This window comes from Cucurbita maxima, unplaced genomic scaffold (assembly GCF_002738345.1).
Source record: "Cucurbita maxima cultivar Rimu unplaced genomic scaffold, Cmax_1.0 Cma_Scf00003, whole genome shotgun sequence".
Lineage (NCBI taxonomy): Eukaryota > Viridiplantae > Streptophyta > Magnoliopsida > Cucurbitales > Cucurbitaceae > Cucurbita > Cucurbita maxima.
Window position 1 is genome coordinate 6,779,426 of NW_019272019.1, and position 26,310 is coordinate 6,805,735.

Consider the following 26,310-nt stretch of genomic DNA (forward strand, 5'->3'; position numbering starts at 1 on the left):
AAAAAAAAAAAAAAAAAAAAAAAAAAGTTTGATATTAATATTTATATTTCAAAAGATATTTTTACAGTTGTTTAGTATTTGACTTAAATTTTAATTAATTGAGTTAAATTAATACCGATCGAATTTGAAGTAAAAATCAGATTTTTGTTGTTTGGCTTAACCATCTCTCAGATTTAAAACGGGAGATATTAAAATAAAAATAAAATGTAACTCAAAAAGATTGAGAATTAAATCGATATTCTAAAAAATAATAATAAAGCCGAACGTGTTTACACGTTATTTCCGTTGTGTAAAAAAGTATAAATAACATTGTTCGAATTTAAAAACGTAAAAAAATACATGTGCGATGACTGACAGATCACGAGCTTTGTTGGATGGGTGGGTTGGGTAATTAGAAGCCATTACAAAATTGGTAATTGTAATTTTATTGTCGATAAAAACGAAGCCTTTTAGCTTTCATTGAAAATAGTAGTGCTGACGTGGATGACTGCCGGGTTTTGATTGCTTGGCAATCACGTGGAATCTTCTTTCATAAAGCTTCCTTTTTCTATTTTAATGTTTATTAAACCACTGCTTTCATTATAATGGTTAACCATTTATTAATAAATGGATTACAAGATATGAGCTATAATTAATAAGCCGTAGGTTATTTATTATTATTATTACCTTTTAAGAGTATCTATTATTGGGCTTGGGCCTGGGCCTGGGCTTGGGCTTCAACCAATATTTTCCCCCGGCATCAACACATAAACTTGGCCCAACATTGATTCAAACAAATTAATTTCGCATTTGACCTTTTTATATAATTCAAATATTTACTTAAGAAAAATAAAAAAAAAATGATTATATTCAAGTGGGCCGTAAATCCGAAATGGGCCGGAAAGCAAGCCCACGGCCAGCAGAGAAGAGAAGAGAGTAAGAGATTCATTAGATTACATTAACGGTGGTTTATGATTCTGATATACCAAGAATCTTAAAGCTCTGCGGCGTGCAAGTCTCTGGGTAGAACGGAAAGAAAAAAAAAAGAAGAAAAGACATTGAACTTAAAATAACATATTTTTTTTATGGAAAAAAGAAGAATACAGAGAAAAATGAATGATCAGTTAACGGTGACTTTGCCGACCATTCCAGCTCCTTGATGGGGCGAACAGTAGAAGGAGTAGCTTCCTTTCTCGGTGAGATTGACTTCGTAGACCTCGCCGGGGGCGTTAAGAAGATCTTCCTCGTTCATCGAGATCTTGCCGGCGTCCACTCCGCTTGGGATTTCGTCCTCGTCGAACACCACGTTGTGTGGGAAACCCGCGTTGTTCTTGAACACGATTTTCTCACCGGCCGCCACCGAGAAATCGTTCGGAATGAAGGCTAGAGATCCGTCGTCGCCGCCTAGCAAGACCTCAATGGCCAAGGCGTTTGAGGCCAGCAGGGCACTGGCGGCGGTGGCGGCCACGGCCACACCAAGGTCCTTCAGAGAGGCCCTGACGGTCAGCTTGGGGACCGAGGGGGAGGAGACGCGGACGGCGGCGGTGGATTTGGAAGCGGTGGCGGAGGTCTTGAGGCCGGTGAAGGAGGGGATGGCAACGGTGGCGGAGGTGACGGTGGCCATGGATATAGAGTAGGATTTGGAAATTTTGGTAATGATCAAGGAGGAGAAGAGAGGGGAAGTGGTTTATAAGGAAGGGGAAAGGGATGGATTTGTGTGGCTTTGAGAGTGGGAGTGAGTGGATGAGCTATGAGTGGCCTCTAACATCAAACGCCGGATAATGCAATGGGTGATTCTGATTGGCTCATTTGGATTCCACCCTATGACGTGGCATGGGATAACCTTCTCTCCTCCTCTTCATTTATTGTTATTTTTATTTTTGTTTGGACTAAAAGGGTATTAAACATCATAGTAAAATCTGTAACTTACTTAAATTGTTTTCAGTGGTTTTGTATTTTTTAAATTAAAGGATGCTCAAATTTTGGATTTAATTTATAGTTTAAATCTTGAAATTTTAAAATAGAGGTAGAAAATGACCGTAATTAAATAAATAACTGTTTTAAACCAATGTAAAATAATGGTTGGTGAGCTGTTGTGAAATTATGTAATTTGTAAATAAAGATATTTAATTTACGAGCGGAGGGAATTACGGAGGGATAAGAAAACATTTTTATCATTAAATAAATGGAATAAGAATCGAGATTATAAATAAAGATATTTTTATCATTTTTATAATTAAAAGGAAAGAGTAGGTTATAAATTATTTTTTAATTATTATAAATTAGGATATAATATTAAAATTTTTATTTAAAAATTATATTGGAAAATGAAATTTTAGAATAAATATTTTTTTAAGAGAATAATAAACAAATAAAAATGATTTATGGAGTCCAATTCTTGGAAAAATGATAAATTTTGTAAAAACAAGAAATAAAATAGTGCGGATGGTAAGTTAATGCATTGATTTTTCATAAACTATTATGTTATCAAAGCGCATGCAGAAGTAAATGGTTGCGAACTTTTTTAAACTTTCCAAACATAGTTAAAAAAAAATATATATATATATTGTATTTACACGCCATAACAGTGTAATTCTCGCATTTGTTGGAGCAATCGGCGACGGGCTTTCAAAAGTTTTCTGTTGGGCCATAAAAGGCCTTCGTGAAAGTGAAACGAGGAAAGCAAAAAAAGGAAAAATGATAGTTTTGCCGCCATTTCCTACAAAATCGCTACAAAATCACCCGTCTTTCTACACTTCAGATTCTCTGATTCCTTGATGCGCGCCCTTTCCACTCAAACTGCTTTACCTTTCCGCCATTGCTGTCCCACATAAGCTTTATGCGCTCGACTGTATTTCGTCTTTCTTCAACAGTGGAACTTCTGAAATGGTACTCAACCTGTATTTATGCGCGTTTAGAATTGAGAATCAACACCTTGTTTTTTAAATGGCCCCAAAGGAAGATGTTATCCTCAAGGTCAACAGTTTCGGACATGGCGACAAGGAGTTAGTGGAGAAGAAGTTCCAGTGTTTACCAGAGAGATCCTTGCAAACCATGAGACGAAGAGGTAAAGAATTTTCCGAGCCGGAAAACCGCCAGCTGTCCTCGGGCTCCAGCGGCGGCGAGGTGCTCCGTTGCAGTTCCAACTCTTCATTTCCTGGAAGTTCATGGAGCTCACCGATTAGCAAGAAGTCTCGGTTGATGGATCCTCCTGAGGATGATTCTTCTCAAAAGCTGGAAACCGCCGTGAAAGATGAGGGTAACAACAACAATAATCAAGACGGCACCGAGGATATGCCTGAAGAGTACAATCAACTGAAGTTAAGCCCCTTATTAGGTTTCCAGTTGGTAGTTTTTGTTCTCATTATTGTGAGTTTGATTTGTAATCGATGGATTTCAATCTTAAAAAGGGAGACGTTTTGGGGTCTTCCGCTGTGGAAATGGGAGTTGACTGTTCTAGCGGTGATCTGTGGACATATGGTTTCATCTATGGCCGTTGGATTGATGGTGAAAATCATCGAGATGAATTTCCTGTTAAGGAAACGGGTTCTGTATTTCGTTTATGGATTGAGAAAGGCTGTAAAAAATTGCCTGTGGATGTCTCTGATTTTGCTTGTTTGGCATTTCATCTTCAACGACAAGGTTCAGAGAAAGACGCAGAGTAAGATCTTGCCTTATGTCACCAAGATTTTGATCTGTTTTCTCGTGGCTGCTACGATATGGCTTCTGAAAACGCTTGTCATTAAGATTCTGGCTTCGTTTTTCCACGTTAATAACTACTTTGAAAGGCTTAAGGAGGCTTTGTTCAGTCAGTATGTGATCGTGACGCTCTCTGGTTTGCCATTGTTTGAGAGGCCAAATTCTGAAGATATGATGAAGGATGAACAAATTGCCGATGGAAAAGCCGAAAGTTCCAAAAGTGGCAGAGTTGTATGCAGTGGCAGACTCGTAAATTGCAATGGCTCGAGACAATTGAAGGTAGAATCAAAAAGAAAAGATGAGGAAATCCCAGTTGATGAGTTAAATAAACTGAACCAGAAGAATATATCAGCTTGGAATATGAGGAGAATGATGAATATTGTAAGAAATGGAGCTTTGTTAACTCTTGATGAGAAGATACTGTCGGAGACGAAAGAACAATCTTTGTTGCAGATTAGGAGTGAACGGCAGGCGAAAGAGGCAGCTGGGAGGATTTTCCGGCGAGTGGCCCAACGTGGGTCAGAGTGAGTTCTCTGTTTGAATTCGTTGTTTCTTTCATGAATATTCAATTTCATTGCATGATGTGAGCTATGTTTGTTGCAGCTGTATTTATATAGAAGATGTAATGCGATTTATGAATAAAGAGGAAGCTTTAGTGACGATGAGTTTATTTGGAACAACCGCTGAAACTCAATGCATTGATGAGTCCTCTTTTAGAGAGTGGATGGTAAGGCCCTGCCCTTGACTCTACTTTCCTTGTTCTGTTTTGCTGTGTAATGAAGATGATATATTTGGAGGTTCATGTTTTAGTTAAAGCTTATAAGACGCTTCTATCTATGTCAAATTTATGAAACTCCAAATGTCCCTACTCAAAATGCATGGTACCTTACCCTCCTACCCCTATATGTTTTTCAATGAGAAAGAGTCCTAGAGTCAACCTTGAAACCCGACCCATTTCGTTCGCTTTAGAAGAGAAAGTCGCTGGATAATAAGTCTATGAATACTAAACTCACTTTCTCATTCTCATGTCACTATACTCACATGCGGTGCGGTGAGATGAGATCCTACATTCGTTGGAGAGTGGAACGAAACATTCGTTATAAGGGTGTGGAAACTCGAGCATATGCGTTTTAAGACCTTGAGGGGGAGTTCGGAAGGAAAAGCCTATAGAGGATAATATCTGCTAGCGTTGGACATGGACGTGAAACTGTGAGATCCCACATCAATTGAACATGGGAACAAGTGCCAGCGAGGACGCTGGGCTCGAGGGGAGTGGATTATGAGATCCCACATCGGTTGGAGAGGGGAACTAAGCATTCTTTGTAGAGATTTAACCTCTCCTAGCAGACGCGTTTCAAAAACCTTGAGAGGAAGCTCGAGTGGGAAAATCCAAAAGAGGACACTATCTGCTAACAATGGGCTTGGGCTATTATAAATGGTATCAAAACTAGACATCGGGCGGTGTACCAGCAAAGATGTTGGGCCACAAAAGGGGGAGGGAATTGTGAGATCCTATATTAGTTGGAGAGGGGAACGAAACATTATTTATAGGGGTGTGGAATTCTCTCTCAGACACATTTTAAAAACCTTGAGGAGAAGCCTAAAAGGAAAGCCCAAAACTGGTAGAAGAAACCATTTAGATGGGTATATATTAAGAATTCTTAACCTAAACAGCAATGTAATGAATATATATATATGTTTTTTTTTTCTTTGATGTGTTTTCAGGTTAATGCATTTAAGCAGAGAAAAGTGCTTGTTCTATCTCTCAATGATGCAAATACAGCTGTTGATGATCTTCACAACTTGCTAAACGTCTTTGTAGCTTTAACAATTTTGGTAATCTGGCTTATCGTATTTGGAACTCCCGTCCTGCACTTCCTCATCTTCATAACTTCACAGCTTCTTCTGCTGGCTTTTATTTTTGGCAACACATGTAAGACGGTCTTTGAAGCTATCATTTTCTTGTTTGTGATGCACCCATTCGACGTTGGTGATCGCTGCGAAGTGGACGGTGTCGAGGTGCAAAACTCTCTAGCCAAACAATTTGTTTTGCTCTTAGTGACGCATTCTTAAATTTCTTCGGTTTTCCAGATGGTTGTTGAAGAGATGAAGATATTAACAACAGTTTTCCTGAGATATGATAATCAAAGGATCAGCTACCCCAACAGTGTGCTGGCTACCAAAGCCATTGGGAATTACTACCGTAGTCCAGACATGGGAGAGGGAGTTGACTTCTATATCCACATCTCTACTCCATGGGAGAAAGTTGCCCTTTTGAAAGAACGGATAACCAGGTATGCTTTAATTTGGAATAGAATAGAGTGTATCTATGGATTTTGGCTCTCAGAATTTGTGAGTGTGAGTTCCCACAACAGTTGGAGAGGAGAACGAAGCATTCTTTATAAGGGTTATAAAGGTTTGGAAATCTCTCCCTCCCTAGTAGATGCGTTTTAAAGGTTGACAGCGTTGCAAATGGTATCAAAGTGGGGCAATGTGCCGGTGAGGACACTGGACTCCAAGGAGGTGGACCGTGAGGTCCCACATTGGTTGGAGAGGAAAACAAAACTTTCTTTATAAGTGTGTGGAAATCTCTTTCTAGCATACGTGTTTTAAAGGCTGACGAAGACACGTAACGGCCAAAACTAATAATATATGTTAACTGTGGATTTGGGCTGATATAAAATTCGAGAGAATAGGGTTTGATGAGTGTATGTATGCAGGTATGTTGAGAGCATGGGCGAGCAATGGCACCCAGATCCACAGATTGTGATGAAGGATGTTGAAGATCTTGAGAAGGTGAGGATGTCGGTGGGTCTTACGCACAAACTGAACCATCAAAACATGAAAGAGAGGTGGAACAGGAGAGCTGCGCTGGTTCAAGAGATTGTCACAATTTTAGACTCAACATGACAACAATCTACTCTATATTGCCTTTCTTTCGGGACTTATTGTAAGTGTCATTTTACTTCAAAAGTTATTTCAAACCTAACTCTCATTTTAGCCATTTTTGTACATTATTTGAACTTGAAATTGTAGACTCTATTATGATAGAAGAAAATTTAGTTGAGCTTTTTTTTTTCCTGTGAAGGAAGAATTTTTTTTTTTTTTTTTTTTTTCATCATTAAATCTTAGAATGTTTGAACCATTATAAATGGTATCTGAGAGCTTGTGGTATGCTAACTAAACTAGAACTCTAGACACAGTGTAGCATTCTAGAAGCATACTAGAACTAGAGTTCTAAGGAAAAATGGAAATTTGATTTAGAAAGTTTGGATTTTTTTAATTTAAAATGTAAAATAAAATGATTTCAGATTTTTTTATTTTCAATTGAAACTAAATTATGACTGAAAAGTTAAATTCAATTATTCTTCGGAAGAAAAAGAGAGTATATATATTACTTCTTTAAAACCCAAAGAAAACCCCTCTCTCTCTCCTCTTTGCTATTTCCCTCCTTACCCACGCAAACACACTTCTCTTACCTCTTCCTCCAACTCCAGCAACCACATAGCCGAGGGCGGGGGCGGCGGTCCACAGCCACGGCGATTACTTCAGACGGCGGCGCAACAGTTCCCGACAATACCCGGAAACTGAAGAACCGCGCGGCGGTACCCTCCAGCGGCAGCCACGCGCAGTTCCACCACCTCCTACGCTTCCTGTAGCAGATCCGGCGGCGCGAACGGTATCCAACCGAGATTTCTCTCCGATTCACACGTTCCGGCGATGAGTCAGTGGTGACCTAAAGGTCAGTCAGCTCTCATCGGCAGCTCTGCAGTTCCACATTTCGGCATTGACGGTGAGTTCGATTTCGGCAGGAACAGTCAGATTCGCCACCTCCATAACGCACAGGCACCTCCGGCGAACAGCGCAGACTGACTCCTTCCCTCCGCTGTACTCCGACGGTGAACGATCCGGTCAATTTTCCCTTGTGAATTAAGGTGAGGTTTAACCTTTTAGTCTTTGATTGAACTTTGTAAGAAGTTTTTCGAAATTTGTTGTTTGGGATGTTAAAATTTTTGCTTATATAACCTTTGGAAATAAGATGGCCTTCTTTTTTGTTAAAAAGAAAAAAAAAAAAAACATTGATTCAAATATTTGATGACCAATAACTCATCGTGATGATTGGAAGTTAAAATCTAATTTCTTGTATATGCTATCTGTGTCCATCAAATCATGATTTAAACCTATCAAGTCAATATTAGTTTGTAGTTATATAGAAATAAGTAACTGTGAAAATTAATTAGGCTTGCTGCAAAAGTTATAGATAATGCTGATTTGCTGAAGTGAATTTATGTTAAGAGTGATAGAATCATAACTGTGTAGCGATGAAGGAGGATGGAGATGAATCATTGAAGTCCAGCAGTAAAGAAGAGGAGAATGTCGTAGGTTACCACAGCACCAACGTGAAGAAAGTTAGGTTAAATTCAACTCTCACTGCTTTGCTTGACGATCCTATCCTGGCGGATGTCCCCAAGAAGCCCACCTTACTGGACGTTGATACGCTCATCAGCCTCGAATTGGGCAGCGCCATGCGCATCTCTGTCCTTAAGCTTGACGGCACCATAATTGGTACACACAATTTTCTAATGTTCCTCCTCTTTCTCAACTGGCATTTTCACAAACACTGTGTTTATAGAACTTCTGAAATGCGATTTGCGATCTTGTTCATGCTTTAGATGTGGCGATCATGAATTCCGCATCGTTGAAGGACTTGAAGCTCGCTATCAAGAAGAAAGTAAACGAGATGGAGCAATCCAAGATGGGACATCGCCACATTTCATGGTACTCTTTCTTCATTTTTGGTGAATTCAACCATAAAAAGTGATTAGTAGATAGCTTTCTTAGCTAATCGTACAATGATCTTTGTGCATTGATGAGAAGTCTTTCGCTTGTGGATCTGCAGGAAGCATGTGTGGGCAAATTTTTGCCTAGCACACCACAACGAGAAGATTCTTGATGATAGCTCTGCGCTTCAGGATTTTGGAATCCGTAATAATTCTCAGGTTATTTCCTAAACCTTGTATGATCCGATTGACATTCTAACCAGCAGAAATCATGTGAAAGTATTAGAAATTCTATCCAGCAGAAATCATGTCAAAGTATTAGAAATTCTATCCAGGCTGAAAATTCAATCATAATACAGAGAACAAAAACTTGTTGCAGGTGCATTTTGTCCCGTATGTCATGTCAAAGAATTCCAGAAGGCATTCTCGAAGGAGAAAACACCGTTTCTTTCACGGTCTCAACAAATGCACATGAACAGACACTTCGGGGTATGATTCTCAAACACAAATTCAGTAAGCTTGAGTTCGCACAACTTTTGTAACTGGTTTTGAACTGTGAAGTGAATGAGTTATAGAAGTTCGAGCTCGCATAAACATTATGATATGTAAAATTGTATAGCTTGTTTTTAAACTTAAAATCCCAAATCCTCTACCCTGAACTCATGACCTAAACCATATGGCAGAGTTGAAACATTTATTCCCTACCTCACTGTCTATGTACTAAACTCATGCTTTTGCTTTAAAGTAGTCGAGATATTTGTTTAGCCTCTCATGAGTTCTGCTTAACTCAAAATTGAATCAAGCCATTCCATGACTGAAACAAACAACCTTTGCATTGATGTTGGAGAATAGACGCGCCCTAGCGCAACCAAAAGGGAAGATTCGGAAGCAAAATTTAAGAGAAAACCTCTTGGCCAAAACCCCTTGGTTGTTATTTGACCTCAAAGGACCTGCTATAAGTCTAAAGAGTCAATGGTGGAAGTGATCTAAAGTCCTTGTCCAGTCGGCACACATAGGTAGGTATTCTGATGCCCATGACATGAAATTGTTAAACCAACCCCATTCTTGTGTTTTTACTTATTTTTGATCCATTGTTTCTGACCATGTTTGTCGAAGCAATTCTTTAAGAAAATTACTCTTACTCTTTCAGAAGCTAAGTCATTATCCTTACATAAATGTTTAAATAATATCTTTATAGAGTAAAAATTCCCGAACATATTGAATGAAAAATTGAGAACTGAAACAATCTAATAGTGACTTCAAACAAAACTTTAGATTACTGCAAATCTCATTTTTCATTTGACCGTTGGCATATTCTACTCTAATGTGGCAGCCCAGAAGGAAGAAGCCTTTTTTCTTCAAAAGCTTCTCATTTAGTTGGCTTCCTCGTCCTTGGATGGAAGGGGTCTTCATAGAGCATCTGATGTCTCCGACTCCAGGGAAGAACAAAAAAAGAAATAAGAAAGATCTCACCATCCCATGGGTAAAGAAGAAGCAAAAAGTTCCAAGAAACTATAAAATGACAGTTCCAGAGTGAACTTCGAAGTGGGTGTAAAACTTGAGGCCAAGCCACTTTGGATATGAGAACCTATGGTAATGGTATGCCATATAAAGTTATAGGGGTCGGAGGATATGATACAAAATCTTTATCATATATAACTAGTGCAGCAAATCCCAGTCTCAAAAAGAACCTACAAACTGCTGAATTCCCTTCCCCTCTTCTACTCTCCCTGTTTTGAATAGTTAGCTGCATGAACATCATCACTTGCCAGCCTCATTTTCTCCTTGTACTCTTTCAACTCTCTCTTGTACCTCTCCTTGTCTTTCAGCCCAATGTTTTGGTAAACCTAATAATAAAGTAGAAAGAACACCCATTTGATCAAACCACCAAAGTTTAAAGCTGTTGAAACCTCGAGAGAAAAAGCTTGGCACACATACCATCCTTTCTTCAGGGCTGAGGTTGTTCCAAGACTCTCCAATCATCTTGGTGAACTCCCTCTCTCTGTTAGGGTACAGAGATTTGAGCTTGTAATGCTTCTCTGCAAAAAAGAAATTATACCCACTTCTGTTTGGTTTGGGGTGGTTGGGGTCTCCCTTTCTCCGGCTCCTCCGGTGCCGCCGACCAGAGTGTCGATGTCTGGTACCAGTGTACGGTACAATGGCGTTGGTAGGTTGGGGCCGGAGATCCGACGGGGTAGGCTCCTCTGGATGGTAAAGAACTCCCCTCAGAACCTCAGATCCCAATTTCACAGACACCAGGTAGCCACAATCGAATTTCCCATCAATTGTTCCAGTGACTGAAAAACACCATAAAAAAGAAGACAGATTTTCAAGAGATAAAACGTGGGAGGGAATGGGTCAGTTATATAGAAGCCATTGTTGGGAACTGTATAACCTTTACAGCTGGACCCCACAGAGAAAAGAGAGAGGGATTAATAGAAGTGAATGTAAAAGGTTTGTCACCTTCAGCAGGCGGACCAGGCGAAAACGACGTTGTTTTGGGGGTATATTCCACCAGAGCCAATTCGTTTTCGCTGGTAGGGCTACCGAAAGAAAATGGCGCTGTGTAGAAAAAAGAAAAGGAAGACAAAAGCGAAATCAGAGTTGCAGCAAATCCGATGTGGGAGAAGTGGATAAAGTTTATAAAAAAAGAAGAAAAGAAAGGAGAGAACAAAAAGAAGGCACCTTGAGGGGCGTAGATGGGGCCCTGGCGGCGGAACAAGTAAACTTGCTCGTAGTGGTAGAGAAGACTGAGATAATGTTTTCTCAATACAAAGGAAGCACTGGTGGTTGTAGGAGAGAACTTGAACACACTTCCAACTTCCCTCCATTTCTTCTCTGCAACAACCTGCACCGCCACGACAATGGATTCACACAAACTCCATCTCTGAAACCCAGAAGAAGCTTTTTGTTGAAAATGGAAGACCAAGCCCCAAATCTTACCTTTTCATGCCCGCCCCTTCTTGTAACCTCTGAATATAGAACATGCAAGTCTAGCTCCTTCCCTCCAATCACAGGAATCCTTTAAAATATTCAAGGAAAGCCAAAAGTAGCCATTAGGAGACTGGCTTGTATTTTATTAAAAATTTCTTACACCGGAAAAGTTTAAAAGTGCGGTGTTTTGTGAATATACCATCAAGCTACTTTATTTCAATCACAAGAAGAAGAAGAGGAAGAAGAAGAAGAAGAAGAAAGCATGTGTGACTCACATGAACTTTGTGTTCATCATAAAATGGAAACGCCTCAAAGTGTCCCAAAAAACAATGGGGTCAGAAACAACTTCATCGTGGGTGGCAAGCGGCGGAGGATACTGCTTATCTACGCCGCCATTCCCGCTTTTGGTCCTCGCCGGCGGTGACATAACCAGTCAGCCGGAAAATCAGAAAAGAAGAAGAAAAAGGGGGGAGAGAGAGAGAGAGAGTAGGAGTAGTGTAGTATAGTAAAGAAAGGAAAGGAAAAGGAGGAGGGAGGGAGTAATGATGGTAGTAAAAGAACATATGATTTCCAAGATAAAGTAAGTAAATTAAAGGAGGGAGGGGGGGGAAGAGAGAGTAAGGAGGGAAGGTGGAATTAAAGAAGATGGTTGGAAGCGTGAAAGGCAACTGTTATGCAGAATTGGCTTTATGTGCGAGATTTGAATAGAGAAAAGATGGATTTGAATAGAGAAAAGATGGATTGGGGCAAAGACCAGTGAACAAAGGAAAAAAAAAAGAATAAAAAACTGAGGGATTCATGTAATTAATCTTGTTGCGTGTGGGTGTGAGTCGTGTCATTGGAAGTCTGGAAGGGGTCTTCTTTCCGCGACCAAACGTTGACATGCACCTGCGACTCCCCCACTCCTTAACTCCTTTTTTTGGGTTTGGGGTTCATTATCTCTGGAACAAAGATATATATTTGGTTCCCCCTATCCACTCCCTCGCTGTCTTCTCTCCTCCCTCCATGCATAACCTGCACTGAGTGGTCTATATTGCCACCCACCCACCTCTTCCTTTTTGTTGCTGCCCCATTTATTTTCAGCATCTTTCCTTTCCTACCCTTTTCTTTTTTAATAACCCCACCATAATTCAACTCAACTAGTCTAACTAGTCTAAACTATTACAATGAACTTGTAAGATTAACCCGCCCATACTTTTTGTTTGTGTTTAAAAAAATATAATTAAAAGTAAGGTAAGATTGAATTTATTTTCCATACTTGTGTTTGTTGGTCCTATAAGCTAAGTAGGCTATGTGATAAGACACTATTGCGTACTGATTGTCTACCCTAAATTAGTGCACCAGGGATGACAAGACAATATAGTTTTTTTTTTGCTTATTATATCAATTTTATTTTTCACTTTCATTATGAAAATACAAATTTAGAGGAGAAACCGGTGATGAGCAAGAAAGCAACTCTCGTAATTTTAGTAACCACCCAATAACCATAATTATTTCAATTTCGAATTCAAATTCAAATTGGAAGTAACCGTTAGCCATCCATGAGGTCATTCTTCATGCGGTATGAACTTCAAATACTTTCAACCGCTCTCTCTTCGGTTTGACCATGGAATAATTGCACTACCAAAAATTAACCATTAAAGGTAATTTATCAAAAATATGAAAAACCAAAGCAAATGGCAACTTTTATTTTTAAAATTTCAATTTGTGATTGTATTGATCACCGATGAACTGCAATTAATTATTCAATTGAAACGATCCAGAAACGCACAATTAGCAAGGATTCGGAGTTACCCAAATCGGTGGAAGTAAACGGCGTCGGGAATGGGAGCCGCCGGAGTAATACGGCAGCTGCTCGAAGCTTCCGTCGCATAATCGGAAAATCCCCATATCCGGTTCTTCACCCTGTCCCTGGTAATCGTTGTCAGAGTAATCGTCCGTATAATATATACAATTCCCTGAGATTCCACCAAAATCAGATGCAGAGAAAGCCATTGAAGAATTTCCCCCTACGAACAGTGCCATTTCATCCAAATTTTCGACCTTCTCCCATCGCGGCCCTTCCCATTCCATTCGGAATACTTCAAATCGTACCGTACGATAGATTACAGATATCAGCTCGTCAACCATGGCGTCGTTGATGATATCCAAATACCGACTCACCAGCAGCAACTCGCGCCCTAATTTGACCAAATATTGTATATCACCGGCCGATTGGCTTCCTGTAGTAACCAGTGAAACTTCAGAGCGGGAACCGCGTAGATCCATCACTGAAATGACCCCGTGCTTATCCACCGCGTAGAACAGCCCGTCGGAGTATACAATATCTTCGCAATCGGATGGTGCATCATCGACGAACGTCCAGGATTCACCGCCACTCCGGCAAAATGCCAAATCGCCGCTATGATTCAGAATCGCCACGGCCGAGAAATCGTTCTGATTCGATGGACTTGAAGACAGAACGATTTTCTTGACAAAAGTATCGCGCATCTGCCGCAAATTTCGGCTGTAGATGTGCCCAGTGGGTGTACGGATCAGGTATTCTCGGCCAATTCTGGAGTAATCGAAAGAGACGACGTTGGGGAACGTGGAGAGCGGAGGCAGACGACACTTGGCCCTGGTTAAGGGATTGAGGAGGAGGATTGTCGGAGTTTCATCGAGGATCACAAGCCAGCCGTGGGAAGAACCGCACCGGCGCCTCCCGAGAGAAGCCTCCGGGAGGTGAAGGAAGTGGATTTTGTTGTCAGAAAAGTTGAATAAGCCGCAGCGGGAGTCGTGGTACAGAGGAATTATGAGCCAGGGGAGCTGGGGAGGAAGACGGCGAGGGATTTTGGGGACCGATGATCGCCAGCTCTGACAGACGACTCGAAATCGGAGATAGTCAGAGTAGACGTTGAGGTTATCGGAGATAACTTGCAGGAGATCGGGCGGGAGTTGGGTCCAGTCAGCCATTTTTCCAAGGCCTTGCGCTTCGTCCAGAAGATATTTGTCCTGAATGATGAGGAGTTCTTTTATTTTCTCCACGAATTTAAAGAGACATTATTGTTGTTTCTTAAAAATAAAAGGTCAACTAAATTATTATGTCGTTCAATTTTTTAAATTTTGTATATTTTTTTTTAAAAAAAGAATAAATTATTGAGGCTAACTAAACTGAGGGAAAAAACCAGTATGGCCAAATTTAAAAGCCCAAGGAAAAAGACCTACAAGCTAACTGATAGAAATAGAATCCATTGATTAGTCTTTTCCAAAAAAAAAAACAACATAAACTAATGGATTAAATGGAAAACAAGCTGCTTGCAAAAATACATACATGTTACTATTAACAAAATACACGCATTCATTAGAAATCTTCAATGTTTATTGCCAAAACTTCTAATTTCAAGAAATCCATACTAAATTTTGTCGTATGAGACTTTTTTCTTTTAAAAGTTTGAGCTCTAAATTGTTGCTGATCCTCTCCTTGGATCACAGTACTGATGAGTATACCAAGTATTTGACCTCTCCCCTTCAAGGTTTCGGGGTCGGCCACTTCTTGAGCTATTCGACAACCTAAAATATAACAGCTATGAGTCTGCATCCACTCTACATCGACGATCTCAAGAGCACGGGCCCAGTTGAAAAGAAAATACAAGAACCAATCCTTTTTGACAGGTAGATCTATAAGCTATTTTAGAGTTCCTGCATCTAATAGTTTAAAAGTTATAACTACTTCGGGTTGACCATATAAATTAAACAATTTTCAAGTACAAATAGTTCAAACCCTTGTAGGGGTATAGAAGAATAACATGACTCGAGATCATAATCAGAACGTAACATAATTAATGGATTTGCCTCACTTTCTTGAACAAAATTTATGCATGATCTGATTAGAGTTGAAGTTAAAGAAGCACTAAATCATCAATCAAAACTAATATTTTTTGCTGAAAGTATCCAAATGGCAGGTAAAAGCAAAGGTGGAAGAAGACCTTCTAAGTCTCAGCCTGTGTCTCGATGTCAACACTTGTGTTCTTAGCATTATCTGCAGCCTCATCAGCAACGCGTAAATCAGGATAATTGCGATGGTTCAGAGAATGCAGCCATAAGGCAACGGCTCCCTCTTTGTGCTCTGTGGAACCAATGTGAGAATATATATGCTTCATTTTGAAATCTTCTGCTACCTCTTCGTATGCTTTCATGGATACCTCTTCATGACTGTCTTTCCACTTCTGATTATATGATGTGAATAGGCACTCGTCCAAGTACAGCCCAACCTCAGGTGCAGTCGGCACGTTGATATTTACATCCCTGTGTTTCAATTTTGATTACCAAAACTTGAAGGAATCCAATTCTATTCTATTCTATTAACAAATGAAATGAAATGAAATGAAAATTGCAGTTGAAAATGGAAATTACTTACTGTTGCAGAGCCTTCTCAATCAATGATTCTGGAGCACAGTTCCTCATGATTGCCACAGCAAGACCCATCATCTTCCGGATCTGGTGAAGCATGAAACTCTGCCCCACAACTTCACATTTCACAAATTCAACGCCTTCAACGACGACGGTGATCGCCGCATCAAATGAAATGATGAAGCGACGAGCAGCAGGGTCCTCTGCTTTTGTTCTGGTAGTAAAATTGTGGAAGTTATGAGTTCCTACATATTTCTTCAAAATCCTATTGAACCTAGCTTTCTCCTCCTCGCCATACTTGAAGCTCCCTGAGGGTTTCTCGTTCCTATTAACGCTATCTTTGCTTACAACATTCTCTGAATCGTTCCCTAATCCAGACATTTCACTGCCTTCACTTTTTGCAATAGCTTCGCTTCCAACATTGAGTTCAGTACCACTGTTTTCGACTAAAACGCTAGTTTCTTTGATAGAATCGGAGGCCGTGGCATTGTCCTCCAATGCACCATTTGCCTGAACATCAGAAACTTCAATGGCGTTTCCAAAGTTGGGCGAAATGTCTGATTCAGATATCGCAGTTTTTACTTCGAAATTGCGCTTGCCCATCAAGCCTTCGACCTTGCGTCCTCGTTCAGAGCACTCTAAGCACTTCACAAGCTCGTTACCAGACCCTAAACTAGCCTTCACACTTTCTCTATCACGATGGCAATTAGGATCGAGAGCGAAGACAGGAATTAGGTAAACATACCTTCTCCGATCGCAGAACTTCTTCGCATTAAATGACGCTGTGACGCGCTTGTACCCGAAAATTCGAATCTGGGGCGAAAGGTTCGAATTGAGACGATCAACAAAACCTGGCGGATCGATGTAGAAGCGACCGGAAACAACCTGACCCACGGCGCTCACGCCCTTATCAGTGCGAGCCGAGCGGGCCCAATCGTAGCGCTTCGAGAGCCCTCGGTCCTGCTCCGGGACTGCACCGGCGAGATATAGGGCTTCTTCAAGGTCGGCTTCAATGGTTTTAGCGCCTGGATTCTTCTGCATCCCTTGATAACCGACGCCACAGTAGGCAAAGAAAATAGCAATCTTGCGGCGCTTGTACCTTTGTTTCTTCGGTGCTGCAGAATTGGAATTGACATCTTCGTCATCGGAGGTGGTGGTTGTGGATGACATTTTAAGCTTCTTTGGTTCTGGTTCTTCGATCGACGGTTGTGGCGGCGACCTTCTGGTTTGCGTTGGCGGTTCTTCTTCCATTTTACTCAGGCAGGGGCATAGACTGAAATCTCCATTAGGGTTTTAGTCCCAACAGATGCTAGAAGTTCCATGTCAAAAATAGATTCCTATTATTTTTTAAAATTTTATATTTTCTTTAAATTCCATTTTTCTGTTGGTTATAGTGTTTTTTTAGAGTAAAAATAGTGGGTTTTTTTTTTAATATATATATATATATATATCATAAATTCGCCAATTTAATAAAAACAATTTAAAAAAAAAAAAAAGAAAATCTAACTGCTACTTTATTTAAAAAAATAATTTTCAATAGTTTCATTAATCTTTCTTTTTTATTTATTTTTTTATTATTATTTTAATTGAGATCGAGCAAATATTATCTTCTTTTGACTTTTCCTTTTGAGCTTCTCCAGGCTTTAAAACGCGTCTAGAAAGCCTCGAGGGGAAAGTTTCCACACCCTTAAATGTATAAATGGTGATTTGTTCTCCTCCCCAACTAAGGTGGGACATCACAATCCACCCCCTTCAGGGCCCCGCGTCCTCGCTAACACTATTTCCTTCCTCCAATTGATGTGGGACCACCCCCAAATCCACCCCCTTTTGGGGCCAGCGTCCTTACTGACACACTGTCTCGTGTCGACCCCTATTCGGAGAACAGCGAGAAGGCTGACACATCGTCGGTGTCTGACTCTGATACCATTTATAATGATTCAGATCCACTGCTAGCAAATATTATCTTCTTTGGGTTTTCCCTTTCAGGCTTCCCCTCAAGGCTTTAAAATGCGCATGCTTGTACCAGGGGAAGGTTTCCACACCTAGGGGGTAGACACGAGGCGGTGTGCCAGTAAGGACGCTGGCCTCAAAGGGGGTGGATTTGGGGGCGGCCTACATCGATTAGAGAAAGGAAAGAGTGTCAGAGAGGACGCTGGCCCCGAAGGGAGTAGATTGTGATGTCACACATTAGTTAGGGAGGAGAACAAATCACCATTTATAACGGTGTGAAAACCTTCTATTAGCAGACGCATTTTAAAGCCTTGACGAGAAGCTTGAAAAGAAAAGCACAAATAGGACAATATATGCTAACAGTTAAAACTCTCACAGTTTTATCCAAACTTAAAACCTGTCACACAAATAATTAAAATATCTTTATAACATAGATTATGTTATTTAAAATGGGAATATTATTCTGGCAAGTTGCTCCCGTGAATTTTTTTAAAAAAATATCTCCATATTAATATTTTAGGGATATTTTTAATATAATGTGGACTTCCAAATTTCCTTTCACGTTGAAGGGGTATTTAATCATAAACCACCTAAAATAAAACATTCCTTCGGAAAAAAAGAAAAAAAAAACTAATAAATAAATAAATAATACAACAAATTAATAGTGAAAATAGCCCAACCCGCCAAATTGAATTTAGTTTAACCCGAGGAGGTTCAGAGGTAGCAATTATTAGCATACGTTCAAGCGGACGTCCCACGAAACCGTCAATTTCTTTGCTCTTATGCCATTGCGAAATGGTTAGCCAAGGAACACACAGGCCAAGGTCCGGATCCCACTCTCCTTCGATTGGTTTTAGCGAAGAATCTCGAGACCACGCGTCTGCAGATCAAATGGCCTTCAAACTTCTGAGACCGATCCTTCGATTTCAAATGGTGGATGTCTTCGCGCCAATCTCTTTCTTTAATTTATCACCGGTAAATGTCTTAGCGCCAATCTGAGATTTCTACTTTTCAGATGATTATTCGTATTATTAAGGTTGATCGCATCTTCTGCTTGTTAGTTTAAACACATTAAGAAGTTAATGTTTTATCCAGTTTGAATTGAGGAATAGATTCGCAAAATGAAGCAGGTTGTACTCTGTCGCTTACGGAATTAAGCTAGAGCCATGAATTGTCTCCATCTCGCCGCTAAGTACCCTGTTATGATTCTAGCTCGTTACCTTCCTTTCCTTTTCCTTGTTCGTGGGGGCATTCGGATAAAGAAGTTAAGATCGCACAATACGAATGAGGTTATATTTTATGGAGTGTCATGCTGTTTTCGTCTTTGATTGTGGTTGCAGGACAGCCCTATTTTCTTCAACTAAGACGTCAAGGTTTTCATCCCAAGTATTATTATGCATGCTTATTATTTGATCCATGTTTTCCATGGGATTTTTGACGGATTATGTATGCCCGTGGACTAACAAAAGTTTGATTAACATGGAAATCTTTTTGTCGATGAAATTTCTGCCTCAATGTGATATGCTTTTAGTCACAAATTTGTTAGAACATACATTATAATATACAAATTACTTGCTCGTGTTGGAATTCATGGTTTTTCTGGTTCATGAAAGAATATATTGAAGCAGCAAAGTCCGTGTTTTCTATTGGAGAGTATTGGGATTCTTGTAATTATAATGGCCATGACTTGGACTATAATCAAGGTACGATTATGAATCTTTGTTCTTCGTATGTACTGTGTTGATAAATTGGAATCATGTTTTAAGCAATATCCCTAACAGTTTCTTGGAATTTTCTAGTTTTTCAGTTTACTTGAATGGTTGGTGTTTGTGGATAATATCCTCTGTTGTTTTTCTCAATTCATATATTCCATAGTGATGATCACAACTCTAAATGCAGATAGACATAGAATGGATAATAGATTGGATTGACAACACAGGATAACTTTCATCTGCTTTTGATTTTACAACCAAGGGAGTTCTTCAGGTATCCCTGTATGTGAGGCCATTGCAAACCCCCGTCCCCCCTCCAAAGTGTAATACTATGAACATCAAATCTTAATTATTTGAAATAGAAAGGATCGGGCGACAGTAATATCATGGATTTTCTATTCCCCTGACCTCAGAATGCTTTTTGCAGGCCCATTGACCCCTTCCTGCCAGCCATGTCATGGAGGCATCCAAACTGTATAAGCTTGGAATAGAGTGTTATCTTGTTTGCAGTCTAATTCTCGCTCACTCCGCTGTGGCTTCTGTCAGCTATGCTTCGTTTTATAGTAAGTCTAAATACCTAATCACCTGTTCATCATAATTTGTTGTGGTTTTTGGATTGTTTGATCCAACAAAGCTTTTGTACGATTCGAGCCCCATCTTCCTATATTGGATGTTTTTAAGCAAGTTATTCTCTGAGATTTGACTACATAATAAGTTAGTTTCCAAAATTTAGCTGCAAATCTTAAGAGTATAACTGTTTAGCAGGCTGAGTGATCAATCTTCGATGTTTCTAAACCATGGTAGAGGAGTACTTGTTGTCTTTTAATTGTTGCCTCGAAACCAGTTTTTACACCCCACCTGTTCCTTATCAGGTTGCAACTCCTATCATGGGTAGGACCTTCCCTTCAGTACGTATGAATTCTGATTTTTCACAAATTTTATGTTGTTTTCAAGATTATACTCCATGGATGTCTGTCTTTACATCTGGAGGTGTAATTAGTGAGCAATCATCGATTCTTAGGATGAATGTTAGGGCGTGGAGGAAGACTGAAGTCAATCTGAATGTGTGAACCTCTGTGGATATTGCAAAGGGGTCTCTAGTGTATTAGAACTCTAAATTAAATTTGGTAAGTATGTATATTGATTGGATGACTTCGGTTAAGGGATGGGATTTGAACATCCATTATGAAGTGCAGAACATAAGAGAATGTAGGGAGAGAGTTTAGGCGTGCAGGCTGAAATATCATTTGATCGGTAGTTGATCGATTCAATTCATTTTGGATCAGTTTGATAGTTTGTTTAGGCATATATGATATTTCAAAAACGTTAGTTTCGGTATAATTTTGGCCATAAATTGTGTCGAACGGACCTTATGGTGAGTGCCACATGGCCGAAGAGCAGGGAAGTGACTACCAAGCATCACCATCACAATACCATGGTCAATGGCTCTTATCATTTTTGCTTTGAAACTCCAAAAGATATACAGACCAACGCCACCCTTCCACAGCTTCCCTTGCCCCAACCTTCATCGTGTATATGTTGTATTAGTTGGATCATTGCCATGTTCATCAACAGTGAACCTCTATAGTTCTTATATTTTCTTTTTCTGAATTCCTGGAATAATCTAACCGTCCTGTGTGGACACTACTACCTTGTCCCAGTCATCAAACTTGGGCAACTTGGTTTTACCTGCCACTTGATTAATGGATAGATCGATTAATTTATTCTCGAGAGGTACTAATTAATCACAGCTAGCTAGTTTGCTTTTATAGATTTGACAAGTATATATATTCATGATTTATTAACTAGTACCACCACTAGCACATTCTATATGCCTTTTGGAAATTATGATTTTTTATTCCGGAAGACATTCAAACTGCTGTCCGAAGCCGCAGTCAGCAAAAAAAGGGGGAAAAAAAAAAACAAGGGGGAGTTTGCCATTCATGTGACTGAATATTTTAGCTACCAGCAACAGTGCTGATTGCAGCAAATTGGTCTTCTTTTTTTTATATATATACCAAGCACTCATCTTTTTGTTCTTTAACTGCCTTTTCAGATTCTCTACATGCAGGATTGTAAAGTAGATTTGCTGAGGACTCCAAGTGCAGCAGCGATGAACACCTCTCTCTGACGTCCACCGCCGAACCATAATTGGGGATTCTCAGGTACAGTTAAAAAACTGTTGATTTTTATTGACTTTGAGACATTTTCATTACGGCAGATATCCACTTTTTAACCACAACGGCTCGCATTCATTGGAAACAGTGTGGGAATCCCATCCAGCTGTGCGGCAAGCAAAAGTGTAAGGCCCACTTGAACAATAACAAAGTGTTGTTGGTTTTGCTGCTTGCTTGCTGCCTGTTTCTTTGAATGAAATTCTACTTGTTTTGGTCAACCATTCTGAATTTTAGTTAAGAATGAGAAAGAAATTGGCTGCTTATAAGCATGCGTAAGTGAATTTTTCTAGTGGTCGTCCCTACAATGGCATACACGTTCCCCAATGAAAATGGAAGTTGTTGGAGTTGCACCATGGCCAAGGAAAGAACCATATGAAAGTCCTTTCCAATATATAAGACCAAATGAACATTAGACTAAATGAAGGGTAGTGGGGTCATTTTGGGATGTTTGACTCATGTGGGTGTTTAGAGCCTGAGATTCACATTTTGTTGAGAATTGTTAGGAGAGGAGTTTCACGTTTGGCTAATTAAAGGGAAGATCAAAATTTCATAAGGAAGATTATCTCAATTGGAATGTGGTATTTTGAGAAAATCAAAAGCAAAGTTGTCAGAGTTTATGCTCAAAGTGGACAATATTATATCATTGTGAAGGTCCGTGGTTTCTAACATTGTATCAGAACCATACCCTTAACTTAGCTATGTTAATAAAATCTTTAAGTGTCGAACAAAGAAGTTGTAAGCCTCAAAGGTGTAGTCAAAAGTGACTCAAGCATCAAATAAAAGGTGTACTTTATTCGAGAGTTCTAGAGAAAAAGTTAAGTCTCGATTTAGGGAAGACTGTTCGAGGTCTCCATAGGCCTCAGGGGAGACTCTATAGTGTATTTTGTTCGAGGGAAAGATTGTTGGGAGAGGAGTATCACGTTAACTAAGTAAGCAAAAAATACTATCTCTTTTGATATGAAGTCTTTTGAGAAAAGTAGAAGTAAAGTCATGAAAGCTTATACTCAAAGTTGACCAGAAGTCTGTAGTTTCTAACACATTTTAGACGAGTAAATGTTTAAGTGGAGGGGTTAGGAATGAGTGAATTATAGAATACAACTCATTAGCTTGTCCATCAAACCCTATACTTAGACAAATCCTAGAGCAAACATGAATTTGATATATTAACCCAAATCTGCTTAAACTTAAACCTATACCCAAAACTCTCAATACAAACACTCAAATGGCGTCTCCCATGATTTGGAGTTTAGAAGCTTCAAATTAAGCTACGTAAGGAAATACGTTATAAAAAGTTGAGTTCAAATACTGTTTTTAGGATTAATAAATTCATAAAATAGAATAAAACAAATCACAATGACTTTCTGTTGGGAGTAGTTTTTGGATGGTCAAGAACCTTTTTCTTAAAAAAAAAATCATGTTAGGAATTTACATTTAAAATTAATATTAATTGATGTCTTGTCTATCAAATTAGTCTTGAATCTAGACCAAATTTTATTACTATTTAGTTTTTAATTTAATTATATCTATTAATTTAAATTATATTTGTTTATCATAATTTATTAACCATGGTTTGTATTTTTCTTAAAAAATCGTTTGAATTCTTAGTCAAATTAAAGAAACAAAAGTAATTTTAAAAAAATATATAGTTTTTCAGGTATTTTTTGTTGACCATTTTGATTTTAGTTTTATATTTTTTGAAATTGATGCTCGTGCTTCTCATCTTCTCTATTATGATTTTCACCTATCTTAAATAAATACTTCAATTTCTAGTTAAATTTAAAAAATAAAAGTAAAAACAAGATTTGAATTTTTTTTCCTTCAAACTTTGGCATGATTTTTGAAAATATGAGTGGAAAGTGAAACCAAAACGTATAAACTTATGGAGACCTAAATTTGTAATATTAGTGGTTATAGCCTTAGACCCAAAAACCAAAAACAATAATTATGGAGACCCAAATTACTTTAATTAAAAGTAGTTTTTGCTGTTCCATGTGTTTCTTCTACAAATATTGCGACTTTGATTCAAGTGTTCAAAGTCTAGCAATGATTTGGTCTACCAAAAGAAGATAATGCTTGCATGTCTTACAATGATGTTCAACAAATTTCTAGCAAGAGTCGACGAATAGGTAATTCCACCATCTAGCATGGAAAAAACGTTTTTTTTTTTAATACTAAAAAAATTACAAATAAATAATAATTTGTGGAATATTAATTCTTTAATCAGCCACCAACACCAAGCGACCTAGAAAAAAAACATGGAGTTTTATTATAAAGTGAATTTAGGCGTGTTTATCACAAAATGCTTTAGCCTGAGTACTAAAGTGAAAAAGGAATGCATGTTAACACATTACTCCGTTGGTTGATTCTAATTTCTAGATTCAAATATATAGGATAAAGTGGAGGAGGAGGAGGAGGAGGAGGAGGAGGAGGAGGAGGAGAATAAAATCGGGGATGGTGATGATAAGATCTTGGCAGCAATCTTGAGACAAGATGGGGGGGTGATGATAGGGCAGTGTCCTCGACGGTGGGAAAGGCAAAGGATAATAAGGGTACGAGGCAATGGAATCTCAGTATTTGTATTCGTATTCGTATTTGCATCTGTTGTATTGAAAAGCTTCATCTGGGGAGGGGGGAGGGGGGAGGCATCCTTATTCCTTTCCTCCCTCATCCCCGTGATTCAATCATGGCCTCTGTCAGTGACTACAGCACACACCACACACCACATCCCTCCTACCCTCTTCTCTGGCAGTAGCTCTGCGCTGTGTGCATCAGACAAAACCGAACCGAATTCCAAAGACAAGAGTCTAAAAAGAAAATAAAAACCCATTCCATGATTTTGAAACTGGTGAATTCAATGTGAGTCGTTGGGGGTAGATTTCAAGCCATTAAAATTCTCTGGGAGAGAGAGAGACAGACAGAGACAGAGAAAAGATGAGGGATATGGGGATGTTGGTTGCTTTCATAAATGCAGGCGTACAGACACACACTTATACATATTGCTGGGAGTTTTGTTTTTTTTCCCCCCTCAAAATTTCCTCCCCCCTCCTTTTCTATGGTATAACTGTTAAGGTTTTTCATTAAACTATTTGCTTCCTCATGACTGCGACCTTTCACTCGACAAAATGGACCATTTTCCTCCTCCCTTCTCTTTCTCTCTGCTCTCTTTAACCAACCAACCAACCAACCAACCATCCATCCCACTGTAAGTTTGTATTCTTGACCTTGCAATTCCATGGACTGGCGGAAAGAGACAGCCTCACCCCTCTTTCCACTTTTTTTTACCCTTTGACTCCAAGGCTTTCCTTTTCCCCTTTTTTTTTTTTTTTTTTTACTGATGTCAATTTGACCCCCTTCAAAGCCCTTCAGTATGTGTGTGTGTCTTTACTTTCAGTAGTGGGTAGCTTTGAATTTCATTTTCCTTATTTGTATTGTAATATAGCTCTTTGAAAATCATGTTTTAATTAGCAGCTAGCTTAGTTAAGGTGATTGCTGAAATGGAATCAGCTATCACCCAAGTGAAGTGGATACAGAAAAATCCACACACTGACTCACTTTCCATATTCCCCCTTTTGTTGTATGTGAAATGAAAACACAAGAAGTCAGAAGGGGGAATTGCAGTTTTGATTTTGAAAAATGGTTTGTGAAAGTGAAACGGACCTAAGATGCCACGCAGATCATGGCTACAAGTGGGACCCCCTGGTTGCGTCAGCGTCTTGGCTTCCTTATTCCCATTTCCCATTTCCCATTTCATCGTCCACACATATTTCCCACTTTTCCTTGCCTTTCACTCTCCTCCTTTTGCTTAATCCATTTAACAATCATTTTCTCATTGACAAAGTCCTAATTCCTCATCAACAAATATTATATTTTGAGATTTTGAAATTTATGTGTTCATATGAAAGTTTTATTTCGTGTGGGCTATCTATTTAAATTCTAATTTATTCATTAAATATTTTGGCACATTTTAGACATAGGAAACCCTTCTAGATTTTGACTGAGAATGTTGATTCAATGCATATCATCATTAGTTTTTAGTAAGTTGCTGACCCAATTTGAATGGAATATTGGGTTGGAAGCATTGCCAATAAAGCAATGCGTCCTTTGGCACGCTGGTTCTTTCCAATAGTCAAGAGACTTGTGCAACTTATGTTGACGTGTATTAGATGGCCTCTTTGAAAAGTATCTTAATAATCTTCTTTTGTCAATCGTCTTAATTCACTAAATTTGAATTAAGTCTATAATCCGACAATGTGATAAGAAGTGAGAACGGTTGATTAAGAGAAGTAGTTCTACGTTAACTAATTAAGAGGAATATCATGAATTAAGAAATACTATTTTTATTAGAATGAGGTCTTTGTAATTTATTTTCATATAGAATGATATGATACTATTGTAGAAGTCTTGATTCTTAACCCGAACTTAATTAGTTATATTTTTATTAATTTAGGTATTAAAGGAAAATGGAAAGGATGGGGGGTTCTAAAAGTAGGATGTATTTGTTTTATTATTGAAATAAATAATGTCAACCACCGATATGAAAAAGGTTCCCAATAGCCCCCAATGAAAACCTGATTCCATAAGTAAGTAAAAAAATGAATAACCTTATAGGGATACGGCATTGAGTTGGTGTGAACTTAATAATTTGTCCATTGACACATTGGTTTGAAAACCATTCATCAGGCGCCGAGT

The 26,310-nt window shown here is 39.0% G+C and overlaps 6 protein-coding genes and 1 long non-coding RNA gene across 13 annotated transcripts; 3 read left to right on the plus strand and 4 right to left on the minus strand.

The window, feature by feature from the left end:
• Nucleotides 1–912: 912 nt before the first annotated feature.
• Nucleotides 913–1,664, minus strand: LOC111476724 (plastocyanin). The gene has a single exon (XM_023120514.1). It carries the CDS (start codon nt 1,601–1,603, stop codon nt 1,100–1,102), a length of 504 nt encoding a protein of 167 aa, XP_022976282.1. The 5' UTR covers nt 1,604–1,664; the 3' UTR covers nt 913–1,099.
• A 1,082-nt stretch (nt 1,665–2,746) lies between these two features.
• On the plus strand, nt 2,747–6,745 carry LOC111474765 (mechanosensitive ion channel protein 8-like). Its single transcript, XM_023119672.1, has 5 exons — nt 2,747–4,202; nt 4,282–4,405; nt 5,404–5,697; nt 5,770–5,972; nt 6,399–6,745. The coding sequence occupies exons 1-5, from the start codon at nt 2,926–2,928 to the stop codon at nt 6,586–6,588; spliced, it is 2,088 nt and encodes a 695-aa protein (XP_022975440.1). The 5' UTR covers nt 2,747–2,925; the 3' UTR covers nt 6,589–6,745.
• Nucleotides 6,746–7,084: 339 nt separating this feature from the next.
• Nucleotides 7,085–10,236, plus strand: LOC111474833 (U11/U12 small nuclear ribonucleoprotein 25 kDa protein). Of its 5 annotated transcripts, none has more exons than XM_023119706.1 (6): nt 7,085–7,613; nt 7,975–8,244; nt 8,352–8,457; nt 8,579–8,678; nt 8,819–8,948; nt 9,793–10,236. In XM_023119706.1, exons 2-6 carry the CDS (start codon nt 8,001–8,003, stop codon nt 9,834–9,836), a joined length of 624 nt encoding a protein of 207 aa, XP_022975474.1. In that variant the 5' UTR covers nt 7,085–7,613; nt 7,975–8,000; the 3' UTR covers nt 9,837–10,236. The 5 variants fall into 5 exon arrangements, with proteins under 5 accessions (XP_022975474.1, XP_022975470.1, XP_022975473.1 ...); XM_023119720.1 differs by having other exon boundaries at nt 7,087–7,613; nt 8,839–8,948; XM_023119702.1 differs by lacking the exon at nt 9,793–10,236 and having other exon boundaries at nt 8,819–9,229.
• LOC111474813 (high mobility group B protein 9) lies at nt 9,657–12,266 on the minus strand. Of its 2 annotated transcripts, XM_023119692.1 has the most exons (6): nt 11,669–12,263; nt 11,403–11,481; nt 11,145–11,307; nt 10,923–11,021; nt 10,398–10,756; nt 9,657–10,306 (listed from the first exon to the last, which is right to left on the minus strand). In XM_023119692.1, the coding sequence occupies exons 1-6, from the start codon at nt 11,818–11,820 to the stop codon at nt 10,181–10,183; spliced, it is 978 nt and encodes a 325-aa protein (XP_022975460.1). In that variant the 5' UTR covers nt 11,821–12,263; the 3' UTR covers nt 9,657–10,180. The 2 variants fall into 2 exon arrangements, with proteins under 2 accessions (XP_022975460.1, XP_022975458.1); XM_023119690.1 differs by having other exon boundaries at nt 9,657–10,756; nt 11,669–12,266.
• A 550-nt stretch (nt 12,267–12,816) lies between these two features.
• On the minus strand, nt 12,817–15,445 carry LOC111474793 (F-box protein SKIP23-like). 2 transcript variants are annotated; one of them, XM_023119682.1, is made up of 3 exons: nt 15,359–15,445; nt 13,188–14,384; nt 12,817–13,013 (listed from the first exon to the last, which is right to left on the minus strand). In XM_023119682.1, the coding sequence occupies exons 2-3, from the start codon at nt 14,343–14,345 to the stop codon at nt 12,948–12,950; spliced, it is 1,224 nt and encodes a 407-aa protein (XP_022975450.1). In that variant the 5' UTR covers nt 14,346–14,384; nt 15,359–15,445; the 3' UTR covers nt 12,817–12,947. The 2 variants fall into 2 exon arrangements, with proteins under 2 accessions (XP_022975450.1, XP_022975457.1); XM_023119689.1 differs by lacking the exon at nt 12,817–13,013 and having other exon boundaries at nt 13,110–14,384.
• Nucleotides 15,085–17,125, minus strand: LOC111474781 (tRNA pseudouridine synthase A). Its single transcript, XM_023119675.1, has 2 exons — nt 15,790–17,125; nt 15,085–15,677 (listed from the first exon to the last, which is right to left on the minus strand). The coding sequence occupies exons 1-2, from the start codon at nt 17,031–17,033 to the stop codon at nt 15,362–15,364; spliced, it is 1,560 nt and encodes a 519-aa protein (XP_022975443.1). The 5' UTR covers nt 17,034–17,125; the 3' UTR covers nt 15,085–15,361.
• A 1,337-nt stretch (nt 17,126–18,462) lies between these two features.
• LOC111476395 lies at nt 18,463–21,053 on the plus strand. Its single transcript, XR_002717071.1, has 3 exons — nt 18,463–19,435; nt 19,632–19,767; nt 19,872–21,053. It is a non-coding gene; the product is annotated as an uncharacterized LOC111476395 (long non-coding RNA).
• Nucleotides 21,054–26,310: the final 5,257 nt, after the last annotated feature.

Excerpts from the sequence above, each read along its gene's own strand:
- LOC111474813 (XM_023119690.1), bottom strand. The coding sequence starts at position 11,820 with ATGTCACCGCCGGCGAGGACCAAAAGCGGGAATGGCGGCGTAGATAAG. Across the intron at positions 11,308-11,402 it reads GAAGGGGCGGGCATGAAAAG|GTTGTTGCAGAGAAGAAATG; the intron begins GTAAGATTTGGG and ends GTGGCGGTGCAG. Across the intron at positions 11,022-11,144 it reads CCCCATCTACGCCCCTCAAG|CGCCATTTTCTTTCGGTAGC; the intron begins GTGCCTTCTTTT and ends TTTTCTACACAG.
- LOC111474793 (XM_023119682.1), bottom strand. The coding sequence starts at position 14,345 with ATGGCTGACTGGACCCAACTCCCGCCCGATCTCCTGCAAGTTATCTCC. Across the intron at positions 13,014-13,187 it reads GTTTACTTCCACCGATTTGG|TGCAATTATTCCATGGTCAA; the intron begins GTAACTCCGAAT and ends AATTTTTGGTAG.
- LOC111476724 (XM_023120514.1), bottom strand. The coding sequence starts at position 1,603 with ATGGCCACCGTCACCTCCGCCACCGTTGCCATCCCCTCCTTCACCGGC.
- LOC111474765 (XM_023119672.1), top strand. The coding sequence starts at position 2,926 with ATGGCCCCAAAGGAAGATGTTATCCTCAAGGTCAACAGTTTCGGACAT. Across the intron at positions 5,698-5,769 it reads GCGAAGTGGACGGTGTCGAG|ATGGTTGTTGAAGAGATGAA; the intron begins GTGCAAAACTCT and ends TCGGTTTTCCAG. Across the intron at positions 5,973-6,398 it reads TTGAAAGAACGGATAACCAG|GTATGTTGAGAGCATGGGCG; the intron begins GTATGCTTTAAT and ends GTATGTATGCAG.
- LOC111474833 (XM_023119702.1), top strand. The coding sequence starts at position 8,001 with ATGAAGGAGGATGGAGATGAATCATTGAAGTCCAGCAGTAAAGAAGAG. Across the intron at positions 8,245-8,351 it reads GCTTGACGGCACCATAATTG|ATGTGGCGATCATGAATTCC; the intron begins GTACACACAATT and ends TTCATGCTTTAG. Across the intron at positions 8,458-8,578 it reads GGACATCGCCACATTTCATG|GAAGCATGTGTGGGCAAATT; the intron begins GTACTCTTTCTT and ends GTGGATCTGCAG.
- LOC111474781 (XM_023119675.1), bottom strand. The coding sequence starts at position 17,033 with ATGGAAGAAGAACCGCCAACGCAAACCAGAAGGTCGCCGCCACAACCG. Across the intron at positions 15,678-15,789 it reads ATTGAGAAGGCTCTGCAACA|GGATGTAAATATCAACGTGC; the intron begins GTAAGTAATTTC and ends ATTGAAACACAG.